This window comes from Durio zibethinus, chromosome 20, assembly GCF_047325235.1.
Source record: "Durio zibethinus cultivar Kanyao isolate XHJ-2024 chromosome 20, ASM4732523v1, whole genome shotgun sequence".
Classification (NCBI taxonomy): Eukaryota; Viridiplantae; Streptophyta; class Magnoliopsida; order Malvales; family Malvaceae; genus Durio; species Durio zibethinus.
Genome location: NC_143181.1, coordinates 5,549,983 through 5,569,233, shown reverse-complemented (window position 1 = coordinate 5,569,233; position 19,251 = coordinate 5,549,983). Strand labels below are relative to the sequence as shown.

Genomic DNA, 19,251 nt, shown 5'->3' with positions numbered 1-19,251 from the left:
GTTGATCGAAAACTCTTGTTTTCAAGAAAATTTTTTGACGGTGGCAAGAAAATATGGTCAAAAATGATTTGTACGTGCTTGATGAAGGTTTAATTATTGGGATCCCTATGATGAAAAAAAAAAAAAAAGATAAGCGTATTAATTTTACAGATATTATTGAAGTGTTTGTAGATTCAAGTTAAAAAAAAATTTGTTGAGATTTATTTTGAATATCATAATCTCACATTAAAAGTTAATGAGTTTTGAATTTGTCTAGTATCTCAGATCGGGAGTTTAATAAAAGTATAAGGAATTTCATCGTATTTTGTTTTTAGTTTGATAATCTTAGAGAGTTAGACACTAAGAGAATAACTAAGTGAGTAGGTTATTAAAAATGTGTAATTAAATTTTTGGTTAAGTTTTGAGTAAGTAGTTTTATGAGACTTTTTTTATTCTAAAAGTCTCATAATTATAAAGATTTATTTGATAGTGGATTAGGTTTGGAGTATGCTATTTTGAATTGGACCGAATCAAATATATTTGTGTGTTTTTATTCTTAATTTGAGCTTGCTATTTTCTGTATGATTACTGCGTGTGGATGTTGTTTTTTCCAATACAAATATTATATTTTTTATTTTTATATTTATATCTAATAAATATTTATATTTATATTTATATTTATATTTATACCCACGATATTATATTTTTTTTTATTCAAATAAAATATTAAATTCATCACTAAATATGGATAAAATTTACATCTTAAACTTATAAAGGGTCATTCATTGAATTTCCATGTGACAGAAAAATCAAGGAGAGTAATCAATGGAAATAGTAAAGAAAGTTGATAGAAAACTCTTGTTTTCAAGAAAATTTTTGACGGTGGCAAGGATGTCTCCTCCAAAAAAAATATAGATAAAAGTAACGATGGGTCATTGTGTTTTAAATTAAAATGATTGACATGTTTACTTTCAAATATTATGCTCCATATATTGTTTCTAGCTAAAAAGTAGAGAGAGATAAGGCCAGAGCCATTTGTTCCGAACATCTGGTTTATATTTATTGGACAGTCTCCAGCAAAGCTGTAGCTTAATATTTTGATTGCCTTTGAGGTGACCCACAGTAAAGGAATTAGGAAAGTTAATCCGAAATCAGTCCAGACAGCTTATCGAGTCATTTTGCATGTACTCCCTTTTTTCTCAAGGGTGTTATAACTGATAGATCATTGCTTTAAGATCATGTTAGGCCTCTGAAATATCAATATCTATTAGTGAAAGAAAAAGTAATATACCAATGCATGTTAATTTCAGTGATAAAAAATTTAATTTTTTTTAATAAATTTTAATTTCGAATCTTCTTATGAATAAAATAAATAAATTTAAAAAAATTTACTTATTATAAAATTTGATCTAACTCGATTTCAAATTAATCGATACTTAAAATGATTATTGAACATCAAAAAATTTCAAACAACAAAAAAAATAATATTATGATTTTTGAATTATAATAAAATATTTAATATAATATTTAAATTTTAAAAATTTTTAATGTAATACTTAAATTATAAATATATTAACTAATATAACTTAAACTATTTGTCCATTATATATTATCATTTAAATCTAATAATATTGTGATTATTACATTAATTAATAAATTTATAATTCATATATTATATTAAAAAATTTTTAAATTTAAGTATTTTATTAATTATTTTAATATAATTAAAAACTACTCGTAGTATTAAAAAAAACACATTTTAGTTACTACATTCCACAAGATTTTCACTTTGTACCGTGAAGGATGCATGTTTTTATGGATATGGAAATTTCTAAAGCTAACTTTGCTGCATAAAACATATCAAAAGACATTGTGAATGTCTTCTGTAAAGCCATTTGTATTGCCACTATAACTAAACAAACTGACGAAACATGGGAATGAGGCCTCTATAAGTAAACAAAAAGAACGAAGCTACGTTCAGCCTTTTTATTTAATTTTACATAGAAGTTATTCAAAATCCGCTAAGCTGGCAAGTACAATCTGCAACAGCCCATCCAATCCTCAGATTCTCATTATCATATATCACCAGTTTGTCTTGCAATGAAATGTCTGGACAGCAAACAAGAAGGCACAGTTAGGTTCCAGGTAAGGGGGAACAAATCTACTAAAACGCTCTTACCTCCAATCACATTGCTACTTCCTAGTCCTAATTCAGTGCCATTCAAAATTCCAAGGCAAACATTTCCTTGTTCCTGAGAATGATGAGCTTGTTACATTGCATTCTCTAATTCTCTAATTGCTTCTATCTATTATCTTACTTCCTATAATTGCACTTTGTTTTTATTCTTTGTACAAGGTTTCAGAGGTACTCACAGTGACAATGAGATATGCTTCGGGTGGTAATTGTAGCTGAATGTCTCTTGCGCCTGTAAACCTCAGCGAAAAGGTGTTGAAATAGTCACTAACATCTTGCACAGATTTGAAAGGTCTAGTGCCTTTCCAGCAGATTGGGAGAGCTTTATCTTTGACAACTTGCAGTTTTCCACTGAGATCTTGCCTTACCTGAAAAACAAAGCGAGCAATCAATTCTGGTAATGTTTTCGCAATCATAAGGTATTGTGCATTGATGTTTGTTTATGTCTCACCCGATCAAGTACAGTTTGGTAAACTTTTGAGGTCAAGTAAGTGTAGGTGGATCCAGTATCAAAGATAACATTAAGGTCATTTACACCAGTAGGCTTCCCACGGAAAAGAAGTTCTGCTGGACCTGAAGAATAATGTTTACTGAAATGAAATCAACAAAAAAAAAAAACATTTGTTAGAGGCAACTGGAATCATTAAAGAAGTAAATAGAAGTTATTGATTGTGCTTACTCAGAGGAATTTTGCAATGTCCAAGTCATTCGTGATTCAGGGACAAAATCTGCTCCAAGGAACAAAAACCCTCCTTGTCCATTGAGACAATGGCCTACCACATTTTGTGTTAAACCTAAGCCACTCAATTGTGATGATATGCTTGCTTTACTTTTGCCAAGTCCGAGGACTCCGGCAGTGGTCGGAGGAGGGTGTGGACCGCCATTTTGCAGACGATTTCCACACCTGCAGATGTGGAAAAACATAACACCATTAGTTATCATGGCAGTGAATGTATCAAATAAACACGATACACAAACTTTACAACTTTCAACATTTTCAAAATTGACAAAATTCTGAGTTATTCACATGGTTGAAATCACTTCCAAAATTCAAAGGTTGTAAATTGAGATGAAGAGTTGGAAATACCCACCCAAAGGCCAAAAGGGGATTAAGACGGGAGCCATTGACAAGGAGTAGGGGAAAGTAGTCTGAGACTACGAAACCAAGAACTGAGCCATGATCAGCATAATCAACTTTAAAGCTACATTTTTCATTAGGGTTCTCGCAATGATGTGATTTTGGAGAGTGAAGTGCAGCACATATGGGGTCCTTGCAAGCCAGAAAGTTTTTCTTAGCCGGCTTGTAAAGACGGTCAGGAGGCTGCACAAATGAAGACAAAGGCATCATAAGAATCTAGCAGAGTTTTTTTTTTTTTTTTTCCCAACAAATCTTTATAATGCTAAGATCACATATGAGTAAGAAATTTTACCAGAGTGCAACCAGTACAAGGAGCATCACATTGGACCCAAGTGAGGTCACTGCCAGTATCAATATCCAGCTCAAAAGGCTTTGGTGGGTTGCCTATTCTAAGTGTCACAGAATAGTACCTGATGATTGACAGAAAGTCAAATTATGATGAACAATCAAATAGCAAAACAACTACAAACCCAAGAAATTTATTACTAAAAAGAGGAGATGGGGAAATTTTGGGGGAAAAGAGAAAAAATTGACAATAAATTTAAAAAAAAAAAAAAAGCAGTACCCAAGAGGATAGACATTGCCAGAAACAGGAAGAAAAACAGAGGAGCCAAAAGCATTAACAGCCGTTGGATGGACAGCACTTCTCTTCCTAAGTTGACCTTGACCGGGTGCTGTAAAACAGCCATGTAAGGATGCAGACAGAACCTGGGAGATCAACACCATGATCATCAATGCTACTATTCTTCCTTTCATTTTGTAATCAACCATCTCTGCCTTGGATTAAAAAAAAAACCCAAAAAGAATAAAAAGAACCCTATTGCAAAAAACGAAAAGAACAGATTTTTTGAAATCAGAGGCCAAAAGGGCACTTAAAATACCATTTCTTTTTCGATGAAAAAGAAGAAGAAAAAAAAAAGCCTTCGATAACTTCGTCACGAACAGGGTGACTTCTCGGCTGTCACTGACCACCCGTTGCTATATTTATCGGCGCGCTCTTTTCAATTTTTTTAATTTTAATTGTTAAAAAAGTTTTTTTTTTTTTGTTGTATTTATTAAAGATTGTCACATTGATGGTCTTTAACTTGGCGACCAAGGAACTTAGGAGAAGACTTTGAGTGTGAATGTTGACTCGATTGATTCAGTGTTTTATGATTTGAGATGTACTTTCGGATTAATTATTGATGAAAATTAAATTAAGTGTAATTATTAATGTAGAATCAATGAATTGTATTAGCATAATTTTAGCATAAAGGAGTAGTTATAATATTAATGATTATGTATTTGTTCTTGCAAAGCTACCTAATATGTTTTAGCATTATGTCCTTTTTGACCATTCAATCTTACCATACATTTCCTTTAGGATAGGATCAGTCAGAACCAAAAAAAGACTAATAGCCACAATTTATTTCTAACTATATATGATACAGTATCAATGAAATCTACTTTACATTCTAAATTTAAAAGTGAATCCCAATAGGAAAGTCTCATTTTTAAGTATTTGATTTAAAACTCAAATAGTGTATTGAAGGTAGTTTTTTTTTTTTTTTTAATTTGAAAGAAAAATATTTCATATGATGCTCATCAAATGAAATATTAAAATGCTTTCAAATCTAATTTGGTCATCTTTAAAAAATAAAATTTTAGATATGTTATTTTTAGTTCTTTATGTTTATTTGACTATATCACTAAAGCATAAACTATAAAAAAAAAAAAAATCGAGATGAATATAAAATATAAACTTTCAAAAATTTAATTTAATTTATTTATTTAAATATGCATTTAAAAAATTTTAATTCAAATTTTAATATCTATAATTTTTTTTTTTACATATAAAAAAAATTTATAGGCTTCCTATCTCTTGGTAAAGGCATGTACTAATAAAAGAAACGAAAAAACACCCCATATAATATTCGGCTAATTAACCATGCAATTTCTGGTGAATATGGTAACTCTATGTCATCCCATCAGCCCTTTCTTTCTCATGGTAGATCATCTGAACCAAGAATGTGCCTCCATTTCTAACCAAAACAAGATTTCAGCCTTCAGGACCTTACCAAACTGTACACATCTTCATTTACATTCCATTCATGGCGTTGTCACAAGAAACCATCCTCAGACGAAGCTCATTTCGAACCCCAAACCATCGAGGAACCTTTCCAGGTATTATCTATATTACCTTCATGCACGCAAACAATAATCTGAAATATTTCGGAATTGTCTTAAAGGATTGATGGAGTTCGAACATTAAACTTTTTTTGTTCTTTGAATCCAAACTTGGGTTGTAAACGTGAGAGAATTTTCATTTCTAGAGCCCTGGAAACGAGGATAAAGATAAAGGAGACGAGTATGGCGTTCGCAGCTATATGTATAATGGAGATGGATTGCGAGGGAATAGTCCTACGAGTTCTAAAGGTTGTTTCAAGCATCGAACCATGGACACTTTCTTTTCTTCCATCCCTTCTTCTATCTCAGGAACTGCCAGCAACAGGAGCCCCAGCCCCAGCCCAAGACCTTCCTTTGTATGGAAGCCTGGTAAGCACAGACAGAAATTGATTCCTGAAACCCTGTCAAGAAGCTCAAGCCGCAGGAACGGCTATCCAATCATGTTTTCAAACTCAGCTGCGATTGTAAAACCTCCACCAATAGAGAGGCAACTCGAATGCACGCTTGAAGAGTTATGATATGGATGTATGAAGAAGATTAAGATTACAGGAGATGTTCTTTCAGAATCTGGGTTCGAAATCTTAAACATTCTCTTGATGTTGTCTGTGATTCGAGATTGCAATGTCTGCTAAAAGCTGAAAGGGCACCACTACTTCAATGTTTAATGATGTTTTTATGTTCTTATATTGGCAGACAAATAGTACAATTGAAGCCAGGATGGAAGAAAGGAACAAAGATACATTTGAGGGAATGGGAAATGAGAGACCAGGATATTATGCAGCTGATGTAACTTTTGTGATTGCTGAAAAACGGCATGATTTGTTTAGAAGAGAAGGTGATGGTGCTTGCAATAGAAATTCCTCTAGTAAAAGCTCTGACTGGTTGCATCCTTCCCATCCCTTTATTGGGTGGGGAGAATATGAAATCATTCACCCTGGCTATCAAAGGATAATCAGGGGCCAGGTTATGCCAAACACAAAAGAACAAGGAAGCAGAGGAAAGTTGAAGGTATTATTCCTTATTAACTTTCCAACAGAGCTCACAGATGAATGACGAGCTGCTGCGGTTAGTGTTTTAGGGGATTCTTGTTGATGAAGTTGATGAATGTGCTTCGTTTCTTTAGGAGTCTAGAATTTGTTTTCATCATTCAGGCAGTGACACTTCAAAGAATGTCCTGTATTAGGCAATTATAAGTCTGGTTAAACACATGTAAGGGTGATGTTTCAAACAGGAACAGAGCATATTTGATCTACACTTTTAAATGTTAAGCATCCAACTTATAATTAATTGACAGTAATTCGAGAGACTCAACTTAAATATAATGTTACAAAAAATTAAAAATTTATCAAATATAAGATAATTCACTTTAATAAGCTTCTATCACTTATAGACAAAAATGAAAAAAACCTTTCACATGACAATTAGGAAAAGACAACAAAATGAAAGTTCTAACTCTGATTCTATGTTAAGCATTCAATTTAAAATCAATTGGATTAACCCACATCCAATAAATTTTCAATATATCATAGTCTTATATTTAGATCAAACCCCATCACTTTGAGACAAAAATGGAAAAAACCTTTCATGTGACAAATTAAAAAAGAATAATGAAAAAAAAATCTTAACTTTGATACCATGTTAAGCATCCAACTTAAAATCAAATGTTATTAGATGTGAAATAACTCACTTTAACATGCAATAAAAAGAAAATAATAAGGCTACAGGAATTGGAAATTTATTCTTCCACATGATAAATGAGGAAAAGGCAACAAAAAGAAAATATAAGGCTATAGGAAGCGAAGATGGAAGAAGCCTTACACGTGATACAGAAAACTAAAAATTTATTAGATATGAAATAACTCGTAATTTATTAGATATGAGATAACTCGTTTTAACATGTAACAAAAAGAAAATAATAAAACTACAAGAAATTAAAAATTTATTCTTCCACGTGATAATTAGGAAAGAGCAACAGAAAAAATATATATAAAGCTACAAAAAATTAAAAATTTATTAGATATGAGATAACTCACTTTAACATGCAACTTAGGAAAGGGCAACAGTAAGAAAATATAAGGCTACAAGAAATTAAAAATTTATTAGACGTGAGATCACTCATTTTAATATGTAACAGAAAGAAAATATAAGACTACAAAAAATTAAAATTTATTAAATGTAAGATAACTCAATTTAACTCACTTTAATAGGCTCTCATCACATGTAGGTGAAGATAAAAAAAACTTTTCACATGACAAATAAGAAAAGGCAACGAAAAGAAAATATAAGGCTATAGGAAATTGAAAATTTATTAGATGCTCAAACTGAATGTAAAACTACATGTATTGAAAATTTATTACATGTAATATAAACCACTTTAACAAACTCTCATCACATGTAAGTGAAGATAATAAAAACCTTGTACGTGACAAATTAAGAAAGGGGAACAAAAAAAAATCCCGACTTGTGATACCCAAAAAAAATATCAAGCTATAGGAAATTGAAAATCTATTAAAGCTCAACCTGAATATAAGACTATAAGATATTGCAAATTTATTAGATATGAGATAACTCATTACAAATTTATTAAATATGGAATAACTAACTTTAACATACTCCTATCACAAATAAATGAAGATGAAAGAAAATTGATACCGAAAAGAAAATATAAGGTTACAAAAAATTGAAAATTTATTAAAACTCAACCTAAATATAAGACTACAAGATATTGTAAATTTATTAGATGTGGGATAACTCACTTTAATATGTTCCCATCATGTGTAAATAAAAATGAAAAAATACCTTTCACATGACAAATTAGAACATGACAATGGAAAGAAAATCTTAATTCTAATACTATGTTAAGCATTCAACTTAAAATCAATTGACAATAAGTGGAGGAGCCCAATTTCAATATAAGATTACACAAAATTAAAAATTTATCAAATGTAAAATAACTCACTTTACTAATAATATCAGCCTTAGGCAAGATTGCAGATAAAGTTCTGTCAAATGAACAGAGTTTTGAAATTTAACGCATCAGTGTCATCCGCTTCCTGTAAAACTATTCCTGATGTAACTATGTTCCTACAAGTCTGAGATCTGCAAAGTGCAAACAATCATTGATAATAAACAATACATTCTTGACATCACATAGATTTATACATATCATAATCGCTGATATATATTTTCCATTGTCTTGTATACAATCAACATTGGTCAAATTGAATTAATGCTTAAAAAATACCGAAATGCGTGACTTACGACAAAGATAGCCGCACCCATTGCCGTTCATGCCTTAGACCATCCCAACAAAGCACGGATTATGCCTAATATGCTACCACCAAGAAGAGCCTGCAACAATCTTAGCTTTCCACTCGTGTATGGTGGGTATCTCATAAATGCATCACAAGCAAAACCTCTATAAAGAACGGCCTTTTTATGGCTAAAAGCATCGAAGGAGAATTTCCCATGATACGCACCCATTCCACTGTCGCCGACTCCTCCAAATGGTAAAGTATGTTCAGCAAGCTGAAATAATATCAGTTGCGTATCACATATACAACTTCTCATATTCAATAAGAATGTGCAAATGTATTTATAAAAGTGCATATTTCGACAAGTAGGGACATACCATATCTTTTAACAGATTTCAACATTATTCAGTACACAAAAAGAAGTAATTAATAATGTCTAATAAAACTTCACTATTTCACCCTTTTTTTAGGAAAAAAAAAAAGGAAAATTGTCAACTCTTAACATCAAAATATACATAGTGAAGCAAACATGAATGATATCTCTACATAAGATATAGTCAACCATATCCAAAACCAACGTGCATAACTTCTGGGCTACCAAGAACAATGCTCAAGGGTATCAAAAGTAACAACCTTCCATGAATCAATGCTTTGCCCTACTGGTGATGATGGCCATTGACACGATTATAAGAGCAGTTCACAAAATCCAATCATTTGCCTATCATTAAATTAAAAATTGTCTACTAATAGCTTTAAAAGATAATTTTTTGCATCACCAAATTCATTCTAGAAATTCTTTTTGACCGAATAATTTCCCAAAAAGGTAGTTAAAATCTATTGTCACCAATGGCCTATAAGTTCCTATCGACATTCTTCAAGGATTCATATAATAATAACTATTATAAATTAAAATAAATTAATTATCAAACCTAATTTGACATTTACACATCTGCCACTCAAATGCTCTCTTTAGCCAAATTGAGGGTCATTTGTAACCTATCCATGGAGATTACCACCACTTTTGAAAGTACATATGTCTAAATCTAAATTGTAATAATGCATGCATGTCTATATTGATTCCATAAGTTAGAAGTATAATTACATGTACAGCAGTGTCATTGACGACCAAACCCCCTGCAGAGACAGTTGCAACAAATTTCTCTTTTAGCTTCTTGTTATTGGTAAACAGATATGCAGCTAGTGGCTTTGTTCCTGAAGAATTTATCACATCAAAGCTGTCTTCCACTTTATCAACCTGTTATAACCAACCACAACAAAGTCATGGTAAATGTCCCATATTCAAATCTCTATAACTGAAGTAGAAGAGTACCGAGCTAAATATTAATTTCAATTTCCAGATAGAATAAATAATTTGTGTTTGTTTCTGCCAGGCCATTTTTCATGCAGATCATTCATAAACCAAGCTGCTATATCATCAAGTAGATCCTCTCTGTTCATATGTAGAAGGAACTTTAACTTTTCCGTTGCAAACTTTCCAGAAAAATATTGCTTAGTACTTCATAAATTGCATTGCTACTACAGGTCAAGTCCTATGATTCATGTTCCATTTGAAGAAAAGCATATGCATTCTTTTCACTCGAGCAATTAAAGAAAGGCTTAAAACTATTTAAAATTTTCAAGGACTATGCTACACACAGAAACAACATAAACTTAAAAGAGAATTAAAAAAAAAAAATAGCAAAAAAATTCAGAGCAATTGACCCTTTTAGTTCCTACCAGGATAATTGGAAGCAGTGGACCAAATATCTCTTCATTCATGATTAGAGAATCTTGTGGGACATCAAGCAAGATAGTGGGAGCAATCTTCCTGCCATTAGATGAAAGAAATGCATATTAACAGTGTAAAATGCCTAGTGCACTTGAAAAGAGTAGAAGCAAACTCCTGGCTAGAACTCACAAGTTTGTTTTGTCTCTTTCACCTCCATGGACGATCTTACTAGAAACCTTGTCCTCATCCAAGAGCTTTAACAAGCGAGCAAAGTGGTTAGAATTCACTATGCGAGACAAATCTTTTGACTCCAATAGATTCTTTCCATAAAATCGCTCCAATTCACATTTGAAAGAATCTACCTGCAGGATGAAAAGCGCTTGAGAAGAATGATTGAAAAAAATGGATTACAAATGTTAACATATACAGGCAATCTTACCAGCTTCAGAGCAAAATCTTTTGTTGTAATAACGTAATCAGGAGAAATACATGCTTGTCCATTATTACATCCCCATTTGCCTGCAATTATCCGCCTAGTTGCAACCTGAAAATACACAAAAACATGTCGTAATGTGTCAGTATGTAAGTCACAAAGAAAGCAGACATGGTGGCAAACTAAACACTAAGCTTACCTGTAAATTGATGCCTGAATCAACAATGACTGGAGACTTTCCTCCAAGCTCCAAAAGAACTGGAGTTAAGTGCTTTGCAGCGGCCGCCATCACAATTCGTGCAATTCTTCCATTGCCTAAAATTCAAGGGTGTTTTGATTCATAACACATTTTATCATAACTGAGATGACAATAGAAGTACTATAGCATGACAATGTCTAAAGCATCAATTAATAACCATACACTGAAAATGAGAACTTTTAGGAAAGCACCAACATTTTGCCACATGTTTTCATGTTTTTGAAAAATGAATGTAAGAAATAGTGGCATTGCATGTCTGAAAAGAGAATCCAAAAACAGCATATCAGCAGAGCATCCAATAAATATGCCAAAGCAAACCCCAGAAATATCCCCAAAAACTCTCTTTAGTTCTTTCCAGATTCCAAATGAGAAACTCTATACCAGCTGTACTTACATGTTCCAGTAAACTCTTGACTAGTTCAATTTCAATTCTCCATAACCAGCCTCAGGGGAACACGTTAGCTTCTGCCAACCAAGGGACCATAGAACTATCTTCTAAATATCCTATTAAGGATTTTTTTGTGTCTATCTAACCAACTCACCAAGGATGGGAAAACGTTCATGGTGAAGTGAGATTTCAATGAAAAGAGAACAACTCACTAAGCCCTAATGTTTTTTACTTCATAGTTTGAGGTCCCAAACCAGATAAAGGATCAGAGTCGCAGTTGGTTGGCCTGGCAGCCAGTGCAGAATTATAACCACTAACTATCACTGTAAATCCTATAGAGAGAAAAGATTGCCACCTACAAACAGTGTTTATACTTTATAAGATAAGTCATTGAAAAAAATATTGGGCCATACACCGCCCAAAAATGAAGAATACCTGATTTTGCATCTAAAATAGATCGAAGCTACAAAGAAACATCTAAACTAAATGCTAAAAGGGAAATCCTGTTAAATCATCCGTTGTCACCATCTGGCTCTTCACTACAATGGATAGAGTCTCAAAACAACACAATCCACACAGCAGACATATAAGACTTCAAATCCTATCCTTCACCCAATTGTTTGATAACAAGAAATAGAAAGCTACATCATTCAACACCAACTTTGGTTACAAACTTCTTGATTCATGGTACACATATGAAACTAAAATGCAGTTGTCCAAGTGTACATTAATTAAGATATAAAAGATTGAGCTAGAGGAGAAGATAAATGGATGATAACTGAGCAGGGACCTGTATAAAATATTTTGTCCCACTTTTGCTCCAGTAATGCTGATGTTTCAGGAACAGCCCCTTCAACAACCTTTATGCAAGAGCTATCCAAATAATTGGATACCAGTTTTGCAAGCAATGATGCTGTTGCTGGAGCAATTTCTGATGGCTTTAAGACTATAGCATTACCAGCTGCAATAGCTCCAACAACTGGATCAAGAGACAACACTGAAAGAAGAGATACAATTATAGTCATCATTCTAACAATTTTAGGAATTAAAAATAAGAAAAAGAAAAAGACAGAAAGATGTGACTTTGAACAAGTCCATCAGGAGGTTTAACATACAAAAAGGATAATTCCATGCTGAGATTACTAACACAACACCAAATGGTTCAGAAACAATTTCAGCAGAGGAAGGAAATGTAGTCAATGAAGTTTTTGCCTGCGAAAAAGGCACGTTAATCATGTTCAACTCTTTTAATGTCAAGAAGAAACCTTAATGAAAGCTTCCACCCAGTTGAGAGGCATCCAAAAAATTTACCTTTTCTGGCATCATCCAATGCTTCATTTCCTTGAGTGCCAATCTGCAGGAGTTCTTTAACATTGCTATCTGCAGAGTAAACCATGTCAACATCAAAAGATAAACAACAACATATTTCATGTGGGACTTCCATAGAAAAGAATAGCACACTCAGGATGCTAAATATAAATAACTCAAATATTGTTGCCTTCTCCATAGTTCTAGTTTTCTAAATTGTGAGACATATAGAGTTTAACTATTAGGTGTAGTATGAAAAATAAAATTAAAACAAAGATATCAACTATCAAGAATTACACAAATTTAACAAGAGAAAGACATCTTCATATAAAATTGTCCTGGTGACAAAAAATTAATTGCTCCTGAAAAAAAGTCATCCAATACATTATTTTCCCTGGGTTAGAAAGCCTAAGATAACTACCTGAAAGTTCCTTAAAGCACTTTATCTTCAGCAAAAAATTGACACTACCACCAAGAATAATTACTTAGGAAATTTTGCTTACTGTTTAATGTTCATTAGCTATTAAATCTAATCAGCTTAACACAGAAGGTTGACTTACATGATGCATATAACTAGTTTAAGGTAAACCAAATCAACCTCCACAATTAAACCCAGAAACTGAAAATGTATAATTTAAGCATTTGGCTCAAATACTGTTGCTTTCAAACATGTAGCAGACAATTATGACTATAAACAGATGATAATTGTTGAAACAACTCCTTAAGTATTCATGAAAATTGAGATAATCAATGTTTATCTAGCTTTAAAATTGCCTATTATTCAGTGATTCCTACATTAATCAATCACAATTACAATTATCCTCACAGCTGACTGTCCTGAAGCTCCATTAATCAAATTATAACTACTCAAAATAACAGCAGATAGCAAGACGTCTCTTTCTTTCTTTTTTCTCCTCTTTTTTCTAATTTATATCCAACTACTGACATACATGCCTACACTCAAATTCAAACACTACTTATTATTCTTAATCCTGATCTCTACTAAATAAAGGTAAACTCAGGAACTATCCACCCCAAAGCCCAAATTTGTTCCAAATGATTAATAGTTTTGAAGAATCTTAACTGATAAAAGAACATTAACAGTCAATATAAAAGCTGAACAAAAAGTATGTATCAAAAATGGAAAGATTTCTTACATTACATCCTGCTCCTTTCAGTAGAGATTTTAACAACGTGTGCAACTTGGATTAGAAATAAATATTCAAGTACTTGAGTTCTAGTAGTTTCAAGCACTGTATAGCTATAGCTAGCAATTCTTTACTAAAGTCTGAAAAATGAACAACCATTTTAATGAAAAAGCAAACTCTTAGCATGTCATAAATACTACTTGTGTCCACCAAGATTTCAAGCCTGTCACTAATATAAACACTTTTAAAAACTTTGCACACCAAGAAAAATAAAAAACAATAAGTGGACCACTCTAATTCCCAAAACTTCCCAACCTCTTTCTTCATGAATTTCATGATTCTCGACTTGATGCTCGACAGAAACAAGGTCTCACACAAAATCAATACAATTAATACAAATATATATAATTAAATAAACCCCAAAAAGGATAAATTAATGAAGATAGACAGCACCAATGCAAAATATATATATATATAGAAAAAATAAAATAAAATAGAATCAGCTTTAGAGACAAAGAAATAGTTGAAGTTCTTTATCAGTAACCAAATATGAACCATCAAATCCTTTATGAATATTCTGATTTGGAGACGGCTCGAGTATTAATAACAAATTAAAAATAAAATAAAATCTAAATTCATTAAATAACTAAGGACACAGTCAATTTTATTATTATTATAATTGGCTGCGAAACAAGAATCATTAATAGCTGACTTAGTGGCGGCTATTGACTCGATACTGATACTATGATTCAATTCATGAAATAACTTCACTGAGTTGTACATCTCGTCGCTGGCCGGAAAAAAAATTAATACTTCTTATCCATTTTTAAATTTACTAAAATAGAAAAACCTAATCCGAAATCAAATTAAAAAAAAAAAAAAAACCATTGAAAAAAATTCAAATTAGAGAAAAACTTTAACCTCATAGATGGAGGATTCGAGTTCCGGCTTGGAAAGATCATCGCGAAGAGCGGCGACGATTTGCGGCTCGTTCTCTTCCATCATCTTCAACATCGCTTTCAACTGAGTCCTGCGCCATTCATAGCTTTTAGTCTTTCCGGCTACGAAGCTAGCTCTCAACTCCTTAACCAGCTCCTTCGCCGACTCCGAATCGAAAACCTCCTTCTCCTTCATTTCGCTCGCCATTATAATCCAAAATCAACTCTCAAAGTAAAATAATCAATTTAATTAGATTCAAACTTTGAAACTTAAAGAAGAACCGAGAACAAAAAAAAGTGAGGATTGAATTGATTGGACTGTAGTTTTGTATTCAATTTGCTTAAGGAACACCCCGGCGTCGATAATGATAATGTCGTATGTCACTTTCTCGTGTGAACGTTGAAAGCGACCAAATCGCGTGTCTATATGCAAAGCGGAAGAGTAGTGACTCGCTCCGGATCTCTGGCATTTTTGATCACCTGATTTCTAGAATCATAACAGTAGGTGTTTCTCACGCGAAGTAAAGGGCGCTTGTGGGGTGGATGTTTTCATGCGGTTCCTGGCTTCTTGCTGGCTTGGAAAAAATCGGTGGGAAGTTGCCAAATTGGAAGCAGGTTTTGTCAAACTGAAAGATTCCGCTTTCGACTGACTTCGAAAATTCCACAGCATGATACAAAAGTGGAAAAGTTGATTGATTATTGAAATTTTAAATTTTTATAATTTTAAATATAAAAAATATAAAATTTATTTTGTAATGATTAATACATTATTTAATTTAAATATAATAATTTGTGTGATTGATGTCTTGTGCAGACATTTAATTTATTAATAATTCCTTGCACGTATCTCAAAGAATCAAATTCAATTTTTTATTTCCAAATTAATAAAAAAAAGAGGTAACGAGCACGTTTCTGACTTAAGAAGATCCCACAACATTATCAAAATTATGTCATTGATAAGTAAAATTTTTAGATTATATAAATAAAATTAATAGAATAATATATATTTTTTAAATATATTAAATTTTTTAATTATATAAAAAATAAAATATGTGATAATTTTTAATTTTATTTGTAAAATTAAAATATTTCATTACTAGTGTATAAAAATGAACTCTTGTAATAATATTAAAAAACTAATTAAATTGGTGTAATGAGTTAAATGACATCAATTCAATCAAAAAAATCAAAAAATAAATACTATAATAAATATAAATAAAAATATTTATGTCTTTTTAATTTTATAAAACATATTTTTATTTAAAAATTATAAAAACTACTTCCATCTACATAAAAATAACTAAATAATTGCTCTTTTTCAAAATTTAAAATTAAAAAAAAAAAAACTCACAACATGGTGGGTGTACCGAATTTTAATCAATAATAATGAAAGCAAATGATGGAATACTACTTCAGACCTTTCTATTAAATTTTCATTTTTCTATTCTAATTTTTACAAAATATTCCTTCATTTGAAGTCTTGAATTTTTTGCGAGTAAATTAAAACAAGAAACAACTGGCAGAAGGCCATTGCGTGATGTTAACAGCCGCGGGGCTGTGAAACTGTCACCACGACTCACAAGGGGGCGAAGTGCCTTTGGTTGATGATTTTTTGTTGAGAAAGCCAGCCGTGGAAGTTGCAGCTACCGTTGCCTTTGCCCTTGGGTATCGTCATCAAAGATTCGTGGTAAATAAAGCTTTGTTGTCTTTAAAGATTGAAATCAAAGCCATGTCATACACTGATGTAGTGACGAATTTAGCCCGTGACTTTATCATCCAAGAATAAATGCTCTTTTTAGGAAAAGATAATATTTTATTGCCGTTATAAGTTATTGAATATTATCAAAGTTTGAATGGAATTATTGAAGTTTCAATTACAACTATGGAGAGGCTATTGGGACACAAGTTATTATTTATGTATTTAAGTTCATCTACTTTTTATTTTTTATAGAAAATTACTCAGCTTGATAGAGGGAAAAGATTTTTTTTTTATTTAGAGTATAAATGAATAAAACATTCTAAAAATAATTTGTAAATAGATTTATTTTTTCTTCATTTATATTTATTTATTAAATTTAATCAATTATTATAAATAATATTTAAAAATTTATTAATTAAATGAACAAATTATAAATATAATAAAACTTATTTAAATTTAATTTATTTACACTCAATGACATAAATGAATAAAGCAATTGATAAATAATTTTATGAATAAATTTAATTTTTATTTATTTATTAAATTTAACAAATAATCATAAAATTATTTTAAAATTTATTACTTAAATAAATAAATTACGAACCTAACAAAATTCATGCTTGTTTAATTTATTTACATATATTTTAAATCCAACAAATTTTTTTAAGATTAAAAAGTTCATTATTTAACATTTCCTTTATAAATCAAGTTGAAATAAACAAATCATTTTTGAATTTTTTTTCCAATAAAGGAAAAGTCAAATTTGTCATACTGGTGCTTTCAGTTCTTAATTCTCACAAAGTGGTCCAAGATCAGAAAAAAACAGACAGTGAAAGCAAAAGCCACAAGATCAACATCGTTTTTCCTTTTCTTCGATCTTATCCCTCCGATCATACTTCATTTAAACCCTGCGTTTGATGTGATAGTATTAATTAATAGACTTAAATTACCCCCACCAAGTTGACCAATTAATGTGAAAGTGTTTTTTTTTTTTTTCAAAATGGAGATGAAGGAAATTTGTCATTCTTTGCAAAATTAATTACAGGACATTAGTTAATTGATAAATATTTCAATGGTTAAGCTATAAAGTGAAATAAAATAAAATTCATGATTTGATTTAATTATTTAAATAATTATTTTTTAAAAATAATATTTAATTAATTTAAATTTTAAATCTTAATATTTATAATTTTTTTTTATTTTTAAATTGTGACTTGTTTTATAGAGAGAGAGAGAGAGGAATGTCGATGGTTCATATGTGGCAAGAGTTTTATTAATATAAGTGAATCTGTACTACATATATAAAGAAAGAAAAATTATTTGATACATTGATAGTTAAATTTTTTAATTAAATAAGAAAAATTAAAATGATTATATATTTTTTATTTTTAAATTATTTTTTATTTTTTAAATATACACTAAAAAATATATATATGATCATTTTAATCTCACTTATAAAATTAAAAAAATTTACTATAATGTATTTAATAATTTCTTATATATATAAATATATAGGTAAATATGATTTTACCAATTAAATATTAATTTAAATGGCATGAATGTTGGAAAAGTCATGGTCACGGGGCTATAGTTTTGAGATTATTTAGACGCTTAAAATTTTTTCAAATGAGTTAAGTAAATAAAGATTGAGAGATTAAAACGTAGAAGAATTAAAAAAAATACAAATATAATTTTGGTTGAGAAAATAGCAGCGGACGTTCAACAACCGTTGCCATTGGCGTGCATGTGATGAGCGATAATAAAGAATTGTTATTAAAGATTGAAATCCAAGCTTAATTCACGAAAGCCTAGAAAGTCAAAGCATAGTTCTGGCGACTTAAGTCACGACCAACCCTCGAAAAGTACTTTGCATTTCCATTTACATTTTTAGCAACGAAAAATGGAAGGCAATGTTTTTTTTTTTTTTTAAAGAAAAATTAAAGATAAATAAGTTGTTCAGTACTTTAAATTAAAATAAGATATATCGTATCTGATAATTTAAAATAAATGATTATAAATTATACATTCGAAATGACCTCAATAAATAAAAACTCGAACCCAATACTTTTTCATCGAAAAAAACGAGTTTTAACCGATTGAATCAATCATTTTTTGATAAAATATTAGCTTAAAATAAAATTAAGGTTACAAGTTAGAAGAATAAAGTAACCCGGATTAATAAAGATTTTATATCTAATATGTGTATAAATTTATTTTAAATCGACGTTGATTATAAAACTTAAAAAAAAAATCATACCCAACAAAATAAAACAAAATTTAAAAAACTAAAGATGTAAATTGATATTAGAACATTTTAATTCAATTATAAATGCATATATTTTGTAAATTAAATTCTAAAAAGTTTCTTCATCTAAATTAAATTGAATCATATTTTGCTTAAAAATGAAAATGAAGGAAACATACGAGAAGTAATATGAGATACATTCGGAGCTATGCAAGATGTTAAACATGCCCACCTTCTCCTCCTGCCAGATGCCTCTTTTATTCCCTTAAATTAATGTGCTTTATTTATTAGTTTGGCACCTTAGAAATGGGCTTTTACGAAACCCAATTTCTTATCCTAAGGCTTGGTTAGACGTTATGGGACACAGCACATG

General features: G+C 30.7%; 3 protein-coding genes across 9 annotated transcripts; 1 reads left to right on the top strand and 2 right to left on the bottom strand.

Moving 5' to 3' along the window:
• Nucleotides 1–1,826: 1,826 nt before the first annotated feature.
• On the bottom strand, nt 1,827–4,333 carry LOC111314984 (aspartic proteinase Asp1-like). 4 transcript variants are annotated; one of them, XM_089749448.1, is made up of 9 exons: nt 4,193–4,333; nt 3,877–4,019; nt 3,604–3,721; nt 3,265–3,494; nt 2,853–3,077; nt 2,625–2,763; nt 2,353–2,541; nt 2,159–2,231; nt 1,827–2,088 (listed from the first exon to the last, which is right to left on the bottom strand). In XM_089749448.1, the coding sequence occupies exons 1-9, from the start codon at nt 4,193–4,195 to the stop codon at nt 1,991–1,993; spliced, it is 1,218 nt and encodes a 405-aa protein (XP_089605574.1). In that variant the 5' UTR covers nt 4,196–4,333; the 3' UTR covers nt 1,827–1,990. The 4 variants fall into 4 exon arrangements, with proteins under 4 accessions (XP_089605574.1, XP_089605573.1, XP_022772331.2 ...); XM_089749447.1 differs by having other exon boundaries at nt 3,877–4,084; nt 4,193–4,308; XM_022916596.2 differs by having other exon boundaries at nt 3,877–4,088; nt 4,193–4,307.
• Nucleotides 4,334–5,660: 1,327 nt separating this feature from the next.
• LOC111315137 (mitochondrial protein import protein MAS5-like) lies at nt 5,661–6,660 on the top strand. The gene is made up of 3 exons (XM_022916728.1): nt 5,661–5,846; nt 6,171–6,485; nt 6,601–6,660. Exons 1-3 carry the CDS (start codon nt 5,661–5,663, stop codon nt 6,658–6,660), a joined length of 561 nt encoding a protein of 186 aa, XP_022772463.1.
• On the bottom strand, nt 6,131–15,635 carry LOC111315650 (aldehyde dehydrogenase family 3 member H1-like). 4 transcript variants are annotated; one of them, XR_016330746.1, is made up of 12 exons: nt 14,918–15,520; nt 12,852–12,920; nt 12,656–12,752; nt 12,331–12,537; nt 11,093–11,208; nt 10,900–11,004; nt 10,650–10,822; nt 10,469–10,559; nt 9,834–9,986; nt 8,739–9,005; nt 8,437–8,576; nt 6,131–6,651 (listed from the first exon to the last, which is right to left on the bottom strand). XR_016330746.1 is itself a non-coding variant. In XM_022917545.2 (11 exons), the coding sequence occupies exons 1-10, from the start codon at nt 15,140–15,142 to the stop codon at nt 8,766–8,768; spliced, it is 1,476 nt and encodes a 491-aa protein (XP_022773280.2). In that variant the 5' UTR covers nt 15,143–15,635; the 3' UTR covers nt 8,306–8,576; nt 8,739–8,765. The 4 variants fall into 4 exon arrangements, 2 of the variants coding, with proteins under 2 accessions (XP_022773280.2, XP_089605572.1); XM_022917545.2 differs by lacking the exon at nt 6,131–6,651 and having other exon boundaries at nt 8,306–8,576; nt 14,918–15,635; XM_089749446.1 differs by lacking the exons at nt 6,131–6,651; nt 14,918–15,520 and adding an exon at nt 14,006–14,101 and having other exon boundaries at nt 8,306–8,576.
• Nucleotides 15,636–19,251: the final 3,616 nt, after the last annotated feature.

Coding starts and splice junctions, on each gene's coding strand:
- LOC111315650 (XM_022917545.2), bottom strand. CDS start 15,142: ATGGCGAGCGAAATGAAGGAGAAGGAGGTTTTCGATTCGGAGTCGGCG. Junction 11,005..11,092: donor ATTCAGGCATCAATTTACAG/GTAAGCTTAGTG, acceptor GTGTATTTTCAG/GTTGCAACTAGGCGGATAAT. Junction 10,560..10,649: donor GAAAGAGACAAAACAAACTT/GTGAGTTCTAGC, acceptor ATCTAATGGCAG/GAAGATTGCTCCCACTATCT.
- LOC111315137 (XM_022916728.1), top strand. CDS start 5,661: ATGGCGTTCGCAGCTATATGTATAATGGAGATGGATTGCGAGGGAATA. Junction 5,847..6,170: donor TTCCTTTGTATGGAAGCCTG/GTAAGCACAGAC, acceptor TTATATTGGCAG/ACAAATAGTACAATTGAAGC. Junction 6,486..6,600: donor GAAGCAGAGGAAAGTTGAAG/GTATTATTCCTT, acceptor TCGTTTCTTTAG/GAGTCTAGAATTTGTTTTCA.
- LOC111314984 (XM_022916596.2), bottom strand. Junction 3,722..3,876: donor GGCAATGTCTATCCTCTTGG/GTACTGCTTTTT, acceptor GTCAATCATCAG/GTACTATTCTGTGACACTTA. Junction 2,764..2,852: donor ACATTGCAAAATTCCTCTGA/GTAAGCACAATC, acceptor ATTTCATTTCAG/TAAACATTATTCTTCAGGTC.